The 12,101-nt window shown below is 38.9% G+C and overlaps 1 protein-coding gene across 4 annotated transcripts in view; it reads right to left on the bottom strand.

The window, feature by feature from the left end:
- Positions 1-9,457, bottom strand: part of SREK1 (splicing regulatory glutamic acid and lysine rich protein 1) — a 48,956-nt gene extending 39,499 nt beyond the window's left edge. For 2 of the 4 annotated variants that reach the window (XM_045494892.1, XM_045494903.1), the window contains exons 1-2: positions 9,138-9,457; positions 34-167 (exon numbers count right to left, since the gene is read on the bottom strand). In XM_045494892.1, coding sequence (XP_045350848.1) covers positions 34-167; positions 9,138-9,298 — 295 coding nt within the window. In that variant the 5' untranslated portion in view covers positions 9,299-9,457. The remainder of the gene's footprint in view (positions 1-33; positions 168-9,137) is intronic. The other 2 variants (XM_045494919.1, XM_045494915.1) reach the window with 2 other exon arrangements.
- Between the last annotated feature and the right edge of the window lie 2,644 nt (positions 9,458-12,101).

Below are 12,101 nucleotides of genomic sequence, written 5' to 3'. Positions count from 1 at the left end.
CAATAATAGAAAAAAAACACGTAAGATACCAACCTTCTGCACAAGGTACAACTATCAGAGCTCTGTCAATAAAAACCGTGTTAGTTAGATGCTGGGCCACGCCAACACTTGATGGGTCACGAAACTTAACATAACATACTTTGGAAGAAAAAGCAAGAGGTGTGTTGCTGCAAAATAAAAAGAAAAACAATTGGACTAATAAACATTTGGCTGATTTTGTCATTTTCATTTGAAATTTCTTTCTCAGATCTTTACACAGTCTTACATAATCAAGACAAGAATTTTGACAGCTAAGAATCATTAAGACATGAAAAGGTCTTTCATTAATGTCTTCATTAAGACATGAAAACTTAGCCTTTTTAAAGTTTTTATTCAAATTCCAGTAAACATACAGTGTAGTATTAGTTTCAAGTTTACAATATAGTGATTCAACACTTCCATACATCACCTGGTAGTGCTCATCACAGCAAGTGCACTCCTTAATCCCCATCACCTATTTAACCCATCCCCTCACCCACAGCCCCTCTGGTAACCATTAGTTTGTTCTCTGTAGTTAAGAGTCTGTTTCCTGGTTTGTCTCTTTTTCCCTTTGCTCATTTGTTCTGTTTCTTAAATTCCACATATGAGTGAAATCACAAAGTATTTGTCTTTCTCTGACCTAATACACCCAGCATAAGACTCTTTAGCTCCATCCGTTTCATTGCAAATGGCAAGATTTCATTCTTTCTTATGCCGAGTAATATTTCACTGTGTGTGTGTGTGTGTGTGTGTGTGTGTGTGTGTGTGTGTGTGTCTTCTTTGTCCATTCACCAGTCAATGGGACATTTGTGCTATTTCCATAATTTGGCTATAAACATCGAGGTGCATGTACCCCCTCTGAATCAGTATTTTTGTATTCTTTGGGTAAATACCTAGTAGTGCAACTGCTGGATGGTAGGGTAGTTCTATTTTTAGCTTTTTGAGGAACCTCCACACTGCTGTCTGGAGTGGCTGCACCAGGCAAAATTTAGTCTTTTAATGGTAATTTGCCTGCAAAGGCTGACAGCAATTTAGGAAGGCTTATCAACTCATCGGTAAAAACTTGACATGTAAATTAATGAGTACTTAATCGGAGTGAAACATGAAAACAGTTGATTTAACCCAAAAATGTTCAACCAGTACATCATCAATAGGCACAATCACTTTATAGAAGCCCCAATCCTCAAGACTTCAAATTTTGTAACCATTTCCAACCCTTTTAACTAAAAACTTCACCAGAATCTTACAGACAGACATCATGGTATGAAAATTAAAGTTTTGCATATACTACACTGCTTTACCCTAGGCAGCATTGCGATTTTCCAGACAAAAGATTTTACAAACAAAATTTTACATATTTTATACCCAGAAAAGCACAGACCCTTCTAAATCCTATCAGATTCAGTTCAGTCTGGCAAGCCAGACACAGCCCAGATGAAAGCAGTTTTTCCAGAATATGAATCCATCTTTTTAGATTCCAAAATATCTCAGTGATGATCATTTTGTCAATCTGTCCACGATTATGTTCAATTAAAGTCTAAAACTGTCTTTAGCAAGGACAAAAGCCACCGAAGCTAAATATATACCTAATATATAATATATACAGTCCTTTAAAGCATTAAGATATTTCACACTAAAACAGGAGAGACCAGGGGCTCCTGGGTGGCTCGGTCGGTTAAGCATTCGACTTCAGCCCAGGTCATGATCTCACATCTTGTGGGTTTGAGCCCCGCATCAGGCTCTGTGGTGACAGCTCAGAGCCTGGGGCCTCCTTCAGACTCTGTCTCCCTCTCTCTGTCCCTCCTGCATTTGCATTGTCTGTGTCTCTCTCTCTCAAAAATAAATAAACATTAAAAAATAAACAAATAGGCCATTTGAAAAATATCATATTTGCGTTGTGCAGTAAGGCATTTACTTTACAAGAGAGATCACAGAAGTTGACCATAATCCTAACCTGAGTAAATGGCAAAACTGGGACTTCAGTCTAAGTCTAATCATCTAAATCGAAATCTCATGCAACCTTATTCATTCAACTAATATAGAATTTTAAAGCATCTTAATGTACTATTTAATTAGCAATTCCACAAATAGAAGCCATTTTCAAAATTAAAAAAAAATCTTTTACATAAAGCAACATATCCATCTTGACAATGGTTAAACATACATATTAATGCTATTAATAAAATACTGTGATAACAGAACACATTTGCATTTAGAACTTGAAACTATTTATACTATTAACATAAACAGGGTAATACAAGTTAACAAAATCAAACTACCTCTTTCTCACCCAACCCAACCCAATTCACTCCTACCTAAGCCTTTCCAGTTCAGGCTTCCACAGGCACTCTCCAACAATGACTACCCCAACCCCCAAACAACTAAGACCAGCACTTTATGAATTTGTCACTGAGGTAAAAACATTCACCTCTAGACTTAACTCACCTTTACATTACCCAATCTCCAATTGAAGCCTTTCTTGACCTTTAGACTCCCAGATCTAAGTGCTTGCTGGAATACTGCACCGTGATGGTCACAGGGCCCATCCCCCAAAACTTATTGGGTCTAAAATAAATTCATCATCCCTCTTTCTCACCAATCCTGGTCCCTGTCCTATACTTCATCTCTCAGTTAAAAACATCACTGTATTACCCATGTTATGAATCTGGAGTCACTAAATGTAACCGTCATTAGTACAGTTCCCTAAACATTTCCAAATCTCTTCTGACTACATGGTAAAAATCCATGTCTTTGTTCCCTGAAGTTAAGTGTGGCTATGCAACTTGTTTTGGCCAATTAAATATGAGCAGAATTGACATGCAGGAGCTTTAAGGGCCACCGCTTGGCTCTTTTCCTCTGCCACAGTGACCAGCCACATTCAAGAAATGGGTGGCTGCTACATCAGCTTCATCTCAGAGTGAGCAACCACAATGAGTAGAGTTCCCTACTCTGCAAGCTTAGCATTAAAAATAAGCTGTTTTTACAAAACTACTGAGATTTGGGGGTTGTTTCCATACTTGACCCTCACTCTTCTTCATCTTCTTCATAAAGTCCTGTGAAGACTGCATCCCAAATATCTGTACACATTAATCCCTTTATCACTGTCATTATCAAGGCCTTAATTCAGGCCCTCATCATTTCTCACCCAGATTATTACAATGGCTCCTAAAAAAATCACAATGACTCCAATCTGAACTACTTAATAATGGTCTTCACAAAAGCTGCCAGAGTGATCTTTCTAAACCCTAAATTTTGTCATGTCATTCCACACTGCTTAAATTTCCTCAAAGACATGCTTCTGTTATTGCTTTATCATATAAATTCATCCCAAAATCCAGGCATTAGAAATATTTGTGGTTTCCAGAACACATTCTGAATATCTGGGTCATCTTTGCACATGTTGTTCCATTTGCCTATGATATCCTACCTCTCCTTTTTGAATGGTAATTCCACTTTTACTCAAGGCTCAAGTTTACAAATCTTCTGGAAAGCCATTTTAAGATAACAAAGTGATTAGGTAGGTACCCCCCCTCTTATATATGCTACCAAGACATTCTATACACTTTCAGCACAGGCCTTAGCAGTTTCCTTAGATGAAACCCTCATCAGATTTTGGGAGGCCTCTAGTCACAGTTGATTAGTCACATGACACAAAGGCCCATTTCACTGGCTAACCAGTAGCTTATGATTTGGATGGCTTGATCAAATGAACTTGCAACAATCAGATTCTCTCTCTTGGGCTGAAAAGTCACTTAGAGTCAGGGCTTGGGCCAGATGCCAGATGACCAAGTACAAAATAAGTCCGCAAAGAAAATAGAGCAGATACACAGAAACAAACTGAGCGGACAATAAAGCCTGTGAGAAGAGGCAGATAATCACCTTGGATGCTGGTATCTTTCTGGTTCCCAGTCCCAGTTCCCATGAAGCCTACTTAATTTAGAGATATATCCATCTTTTTAATAATTTTACCTCTTCTTGAGCCAGACTGGGTAGCAGTGTTTCTGTCGTGTGCAAACCACCAACCCCCACCCCCCAAAAAAACCATATAATTACAATGAACTACTAAAGCCCTAGCAATTACAAGCACACTCTCTTTTAGCACTGAAATCTGCAAAAGCCTAACAAACTGCCAGTGAGATGACATGCCTAAACTGACAGGTCCTTTTATGAGAGAAAGGAAACCTAAATCGTCACTGTTGAAAACTAAAAACGCACTTTCCAATACTCCTACTTAAAACCACATCGCTTCAAATTTAAAACATCCAGAGGAGTAGGAAATAGGACACTGGTTAGTAAAGCAACTACACGTTAGGATAGGCTACCATTACCAAGATTTGAGAAGCCCAGGAAGTGGGTTGAAAAGGTTGATCTGTTCTGACCCAATATTATCATAGGAATGTGGATACCTAGGTATGGTTTACACAGGGCTCTAAGAAATTCTCTTTATCTTCATCTCCAATTACCTTTCTAAAAATACAAAATAAAGTTCAGCTTACAGTTAACACTTTAATTTTGAACATTATAATCTAAAATACAATACAGTGGCAAGTCTAAATACACATGATGAATTTCTCAACAAATGTGTATTTATAAGTCATTGTTTCCAATTTTTATACTTATATCTTTCACTCTAATAAGTGTAAACTTTTAAATAGGCTTAGTTTTTAATTAAATATAATTATTATTTTTAAACGTAATTTTGGAGGCTCCAGAGTGACTCAGTTGGCTAAACATCCAACTCCTCATTTTGGCTCAGGTCATGATCTCACAGTTCATGAGTTCAGAGCCCAGCATTGGACTGTGCTGACAGCACAGAACTTGCTTGGGATTCTCTGTCTCCGGTCTCCCTCTCTCTCTGCCCTTACCCCACTTACTTGCACGTGCTCTCTTTCTCTCTCAAAAATAAATAAACTTTACAAAAATAAATAGATAAATGTAATTTGGACCTAGAATTTTAATTTTATTTAATTAAAAAAAAATTTTTTTTTTATTTGAGGGAGACAGAGAGAACTGGGGACAGTAAAGCCTCTGAGGGTTCAGTCCCATGACCCTAGGATCATGACCTGAGCTGAAAACAAGAGTCGGACACTCATCCGAGTCACCCAAGCTTTAATTTTAATTAATTTTTTAATGTTTAAAAGGATGTTACATATTCCATTTGTTCTAAGTGTATGCTTCTGAACAAAGTACCAGTATCCAAGTATAGCAGATTTTACTTTAACCTCATTTGCTGAATCCAATTTTGTTTCTTTTTTCAAATGCAAAACTTTCTACAATCATTTTTCCAAAAAATCAGAAATTTCTGACTAGGAGTTTAATGCAGAAATTACAGAACCAACTTTTTTGAGCATCAAATTTTGTGGGCCCTAACTGGTTATTTTATTTTTCATTAAACAGGTAATGGCAGTCTACAATTTTTTAGAAGTCAATGTGGTATAATATACGCAGTTATTGTTAGATCAAAAAAGATATAATCCAAAGCATGGACAAAGTACACGGACTTATATATAAAAATATTAACTGACACATAATTTATAACAGGATTTCCCAGTAGGACTACAGTGGTACTTTGGATGGCACAATTTTTCCTTATGTTAAGATTTTCTTATGAATTACTGACACTTGCCTATCAAATGCCAGAAGGCACTCCAATCACTGTTGACAATCAAAAATACACATTTCTAGCTAAAATCCACAAACTCAAAACACCAAAAAAGTGACCAATATATCCAGTGATAGAATTTCAAAAACACACAAGACATAATTACAGACTTTAAAATGTTATTACTATAAATAAGACACAGTAATATGAAAAAACGCTTATTACACATTGAATGAAAAAGTTTACTATCAGTGTATAAATCATTCTATTACACTACATTAAAATAAGCACATATAAAAAGGATTGCAGGCAAATACATGGAAATGAAGAGAGGTTTTGATAGGATGGTAAGATCTTAAGTGGTGTTTCTTTTTCTCTGTCTCATAAAATGACTATACTGATTCTATTTTTTTTTAACTAAATAAGTAGTTAGCACATTTTCCCTTGCTTGTTACTATTTTTGAAGACCACAGAAGTGAAGAAAACCAGTAAGCAAAAAAATCAACATAGGAGTTGATGTTGTCAGAAATGGTGTTGAAAATCAGGATAGGATTACCCTTTGGGGGTTAGTCACTTGGAGGGGACAATGGGAAACTTCTAGGGTGCATATAAGCCTGATGTGGATGCTGATTACACAGGTATGTTCGCTTTGTGAAAATTCATCAAGCTGCATGTTTATCCATTCACTTTTCTGTATGTACATTATACCTAATTAAAAAAAAAGGTTACTGAAAAAAAAACGACAAAAAAATTTTTTACTGCCATAAAAAGGTGTTCATGACATGATATTCATTGGTTGTGCAACAAGCTAAAAAAAAAAATTCTGGATATTTATCAGCCGGCTGCACAAAAAAGGATCACAATTGAGAATTTTAAACATGTACAATGAATATTTACACTAATTCTCAATGTTTAAAAATTAAAAAGTGAATCACTGCCTCATTCCAAAAAAGTTAGATTTAAAATCTGAATTGTCATATTAGCAACTTAATTCTTAAAATGTTAATGAGAAACGATTTTCCCATTCTATTAAAGAAATATATTTCCAAAAAAAAAAAAAGAAATATATTTCCAAATTTAACACAAATGAAATACTAACTCCGCTTCCAAACATTAATCATAAAATACAGTTTCCAAGAGACTGCAAAACAATCATATCTGTCTTCAATACTACTACTACTGCAATGTTATCCATTTCAGCTGAAATCTACAAATGTATCTTTAATATAAAGACTAGGTTATGACAACTTCATTATAGAGCAGAAAACACACTGTTAAATCATGGCAATATTTTTGAAAAGCAGGAAGGGACTGCACTGGAAAAACTGAAGAATTTTTCCTGGCCCATATGTGTTATATTTAGGTTACAATTTTGCAAAATGTATCACAGTTTGTGACACACTAACTCCACTATGTTTAAAAGCTTTTTATTCTTTTTGACTTTTAAACTCCAAGTAATGAAAATCTAATTTCAATAAACAGCCCATTACTAAGGTCACATTATAACTGGCAGCATATTGCCACCCTAACCCTGGTTTTAACAATGAAAGTGATATTATGTTGGCATTGTGAACTATTTCTTCTACCTATGAGACAACTTATTACCACAACCTTGAAAGCAAGGTTAGTTTACAAGGGTTCATGTACAAAATTTTAGTGCTCGAATCCAACTCCTAAGGCTACAGCACTCCTCCAAGTACTTCTCAGTTATTAAGAAATGTTCTGAATGCTTAAATAAGAGATAGCAGAAATCATTTTCAAAAGTTAAATAAGATATTCAAGCCATATATGCCACAGCTAGTCAATAAATATGTATGTGCATGCACTTAAGATGAAGTATTCTTGAACAAAAAATGTATTATCTGAATCTAATCAACATAAACAATCTAATCTGAAACAATCTATATAAACCCAGATTATGCATCATTCTACAAAACAAACTACAAAACAAAATATCACTGTTACGGAATATTTTTTTAAAAGCAACAGGGGACTGTTCTAGATTAAAGGAGGTAGCATCTAAATGCAGTGGTGGTTTCCGATTATATTCTAGACCAAAAAAAGAAAAAAAAATGATTATAATAATTGGTTAAATTTAAATATGAACTACTTGTTATATATACCAATGTTAAATTTCTTAGACACGTTAATAGTATTGTGGTAATGTAGGAGAATGTACCTGTTCTGAAGAGAGAGACTTAAGTGTTGAGAAAAAAAATAATCATGCGGTCTGCAACTACTTTGAAAAAGATGGGAAGAAAGAGGAAGTGTAGAGGGTGCAGATAGCTAGAGGGGGAGACAGAAAAAAATCAACTGGTAAAGAAAGAATACAGGTAAAGGAAACGTGGGTGTTATTCGTTCAACTTTTTAGTTTGCATTAAATATTTCAAAACAAAAAGAGAGTAACTTTAAAAAGTAAAATTTAAATTTAAATCCAAATACCAACTTTTACCAATATCTTATACCGTAGCCATGCGATATACTTACACATAGAAACCGAAAGAAAAATAGGTCTACGTGCATCATTATGAAATGAACCAAAAAGTCAAAGACAATTTTTTTGAAAGAAAGAAATCCTGGGCAACTACTAGCCCTTCCTTCAAAGGATTTTGAAACAATGAACAAAATACTATTTTAAAATTCTAAGCTCTACCATTAAAAAAAAAAAAAAAAAGTTTATGCGTGTAAGAATGTGAACCCGTAAACCCTTACAAATTTTGTGAGTACACAGTACTATACAAGGGAAATCTTACTTCAAAATACATACTTGGGAATTGGCCGCAAGCTCTAAATGCCAATAAAGATCTAGACTTTTAGAGCATACACCAGGGATAATCCTTCACCGGCTAATACTTTCTCTGAAAGGCTTAGGACAGTGTGACCTTCAAAGCGGAAATTTTAATCCGCTGCCAAAAGGGCGAAAAGACATGATCTTTAACAACATGGATGGGCTCGGTCAGATTAGACAAGAAGATGCTGAATTTGTGAACACCACCCTAGAGAACAAATGGTAGCCCTAATTCCAAGTTGTCATCAGCCGCAGGCTTTCTAATCAGCACAACGGCCTGACACTAAAGCCCTAACAAGTGGGACAGTTCGTCCGGCGCGGTCTCCGCGATTTTTACATTACAAGAACGCTAACAGGCGTTTGCCATGAGGACTATTCCGGGCCCACCTGCGGCCATCTTAAGTTCGGGAAGAAAAAGGAAAAAGGAGAGACACTGAATACGAGGACCCAGCGGAGACCACAAATCGGGGAGGCACGAAAATAAACAACTTCTCTACATTCTCTGTAACGGTTCGGTGCAGAGGTTAACCCCCAAAGTCAGACTAACAAGGAGAGCAGAACCGCAGGGCCCCAGCGCCGGGGTGCCCTAATCAAACATGGGCACCAAGGTAAACCCGGGAGATCACGTGACGGGCACGGCGCGCCCCCGTCCGCGCTCTCCCCCACGCCTCGGTGCCCGAGGTCTCTATGGCGCCCGCGCCCCTCCCCCAGCCAAGCTCGAGCACTTACTCCGGGGGGTAGAGCCGCAGCTCCTCTATTTCTCCTACGAAGGAAAAAAGCGTACGCATCTGCTCGCTGGTCACCGCCGACGACAGATTGGTCACCTGAATAACCGCCGTAGGGGTGAGGCCGAAGCCTAAAGCCAACCCGAAGCCGCCGCCGGGGTTCATCCCGACCCGCTTGCTGCTGTCTCCCGCTCCCCAACGTCTACGACGCGTCAGCGACGGAGCCGGGAAAGCGAAATACGCGCGGCCGCGAGCGCGCTCCCGCTGGCGAATTCACAGAGGCGGGCAGGTCTATCCACCCATTCCGCAACTCCTCTGCTCCCAGGGCTGCGCGCGCCTGCCGGAAGCGTCGCCCCGGCAACCCGGCGGGTCGGCGGAGGCTGTAGCCTGGGGCTCTCGGGTGCCCGAGGCGGTAGCTCCTGTTAGTCTTGTCTTCGTCAGAATTTTTATGGGTTCCCCATCCCCCCTCGCTTCAACTGAATACATTTCTATGCTCGCGTAATTGGGGAGACCCAGGTCTTTCCCGTCTTTACCCTAGGTACAACTGGGGAACCAAGAGGCCTGGCCTGCCGGTCTGGGGCGGTGAAGGAGGAATGCCTCTCGGGCATCACAGATTAATGCTTGGCTAAACTATCGCCGGTCATGATCACGTACAGGCGGCTTCCCCGCCCCAACTATTGAAACCGCCCAACTGTTGAAAACATTGGCCGGCGTCCTAATTAAAAACAACTTGGAAAAATTTACACAACCTTTAAGTTCCGATTGAATTAAGAAAGGAGGGGGTGCCTGGGTGGTGCAGTCGGTTAAGCGTCCGACTTCAGCCAGGTCACGATCTCGCGTTCCGTGAGTTCGAGCCCCGCTTCGGGCTCTGGGCTGATGGCTCGGAGCCTGGAGCCTGTTTCCGATTCTGTGTCTCCCTCTCTCTCTGACCCTCCCCCGTTCATGCTCTGTCTCTCCCTGTCCCAAAAATAAATAAACGTTGAAAAAAAAAAAAAAATAAAAAAAAAAAAAAAGGAGGCAGTAAGATGAAGGCTCTGCAGTGGTTGTTTATAACTTGCCATTTATTCGCTCATTTCGCAGATATTTATTTACAATATTTATATAAATATTAATATTTATTGAGCATTACATACCAGGCACTTTTAGACAAGGGCACGTAAAAGACAGTTACGGACAGTCCACATGGAACTTGCAACCTAATGAGGGACAACCAAGTATGTGAAACGAAGGCAGCTGCTCCCAAAATGCCATCCCCAGAACCCTGAGGGTACTCAAGGCCCTTTCAGTGGGTCCGCAAGGTCAAAACAGTTTTCAGGGGCGCCTGGGTGGCGCAGTCGGTTAAGCGTCCGACTTCAGCCAGGTCACGATCTCGCGGTCTGGGAGTTCAAGCCCCGCGTCAGGCTCTGGGCTGATGGCTCAGAGCCTGGAGCCTGTTTCCGATTCTGTGTCTCCCTCTCTCTCTGCCCCTCCCCCGTTCATGCTCTGTCTCTCTCTGTCCCCAAAAAAATAAATAAACGTTGAAAAAAAAGTTAAAAAAAAAAAAACAGTTTTCAATATAATGCTAAGACTTTGTTGACCTTTTTCACTTGGTTGACACTTGCACTGAGGATGTAAAAGCAATACAAGGTTAAACTGCTGGCAACTTAGCAGGAATCGAGGCAGTGGCGCCAAAATGCACCAAGAGTAGTATATTTTGTATGTTTCACCTCCTTGCAATAGTAGCATACAAAATTTAAGAATCTTTAAGTGGGGGCACCTGGATGGCTCGGTGGGTAAGCCCCTGACTTTTGCTCAGGTCATGATCTTGTGGTGTGTGAGTTCCAGCCCCACAGCAGGCTCTGTGCTGGCAGCTCAGAGCCTGGAACCTGCCTCAGAGTCTGTGTCTGCTTCTCTCTGAGCCCTGCCCCGGGGCTTGAGCTCTTGACTCACTCTCTCTCTCTCTCTCTCTCTCTCTGTCTCTCAAAAATAAACATTAAAAAAAAAAAAAAGATTGTTTAAATAAACTGAGTGTCCTTGACAAAGGAGTAAAAATTATTAATTTCATTAAATCTTCACCCTAGCATACGCGTCTTTCTAATGTGCGTGAAGAAATGGTAAGTATTTAACACTGCATGCCCGAGTAAGAGTTGTCTCCAAAAAAAGCACTTGTGTGATTGAGTAATCACACGGAAATACAAATTGTGTAAAACCTGTATACATCCTGTATACACCCCCTTAAGTTACCACTTTACAGTAAAGTCTTTTTCTGTTAAAAAATACTAGTGATATTAACACATGTATTTTTCGACATTATATAATGAAATATGTGAACATTTGGAAGATCTCTACAACTCAATGAACAACTATTTTCAGAATAACCAGTGCATGCTATTACAAAATCAAAATGAGTCATCAAAGTCGAAAATAGATCTATGCATTTTAATGTAGCAGAATACAAAGTTAATTGATACAGTTTCAGACTCAGTCCACATTGCAACTGCACTCTTAAGAAACTGCCATATGTCAACTTTGGTGTGATATCAAAGAAGAATATCTAGAATTATCTAGAAAGGCTATGAAAATAGTTTTCCCTTTTCCAACTCCTTATCTGAGTGAGACCAGATTTTCTTCATATGTTTCAACCAAAATATATCACAACAGATTGAATGCATGAATAGGAGAATCCAGCTGTCTTCTATTAAGCCAAACATTAAAGAGGTTTGAAAAATGTAAAACAATGCCACTTTTCTCAAATTCTTTTTTGCAAAGTATCATTTTATCGTAAAAATGTATCATTTACATTAACATACCATCGGTTTGGGGTGCCTGGGTGGCTCAGTCAGTTGGGCATCCGACTTTGGCTCAGGCCATGATCTCACAGTTTGTGGGTTCAAGCCCCATGTCCGACTCTGTGCTGACAGCTCAGAGCCTGGAGCCTGCTTCAAATCCTGTGTCTCCCTCTCTCTGTGCCCCTCGCTCGCTTGTGCTC

The sequence above is a fragment of the Leopardus geoffroyi genome, chromosome A1 (genome assembly GCF_018350155.1).
Source record: "Leopardus geoffroyi isolate Oge1 chromosome A1, O.geoffroyi_Oge1_pat1.0, whole genome shotgun sequence".
Lineage (NCBI taxonomy): Eukaryota > Metazoa > Chordata > Mammalia > Carnivora > Felidae > Leopardus > Leopardus geoffroyi.
The sequence above is the reverse complement of the archived record's forward strand: the minus strand, read 5'-3'. Positions and strand labels throughout refer to the sequence as shown.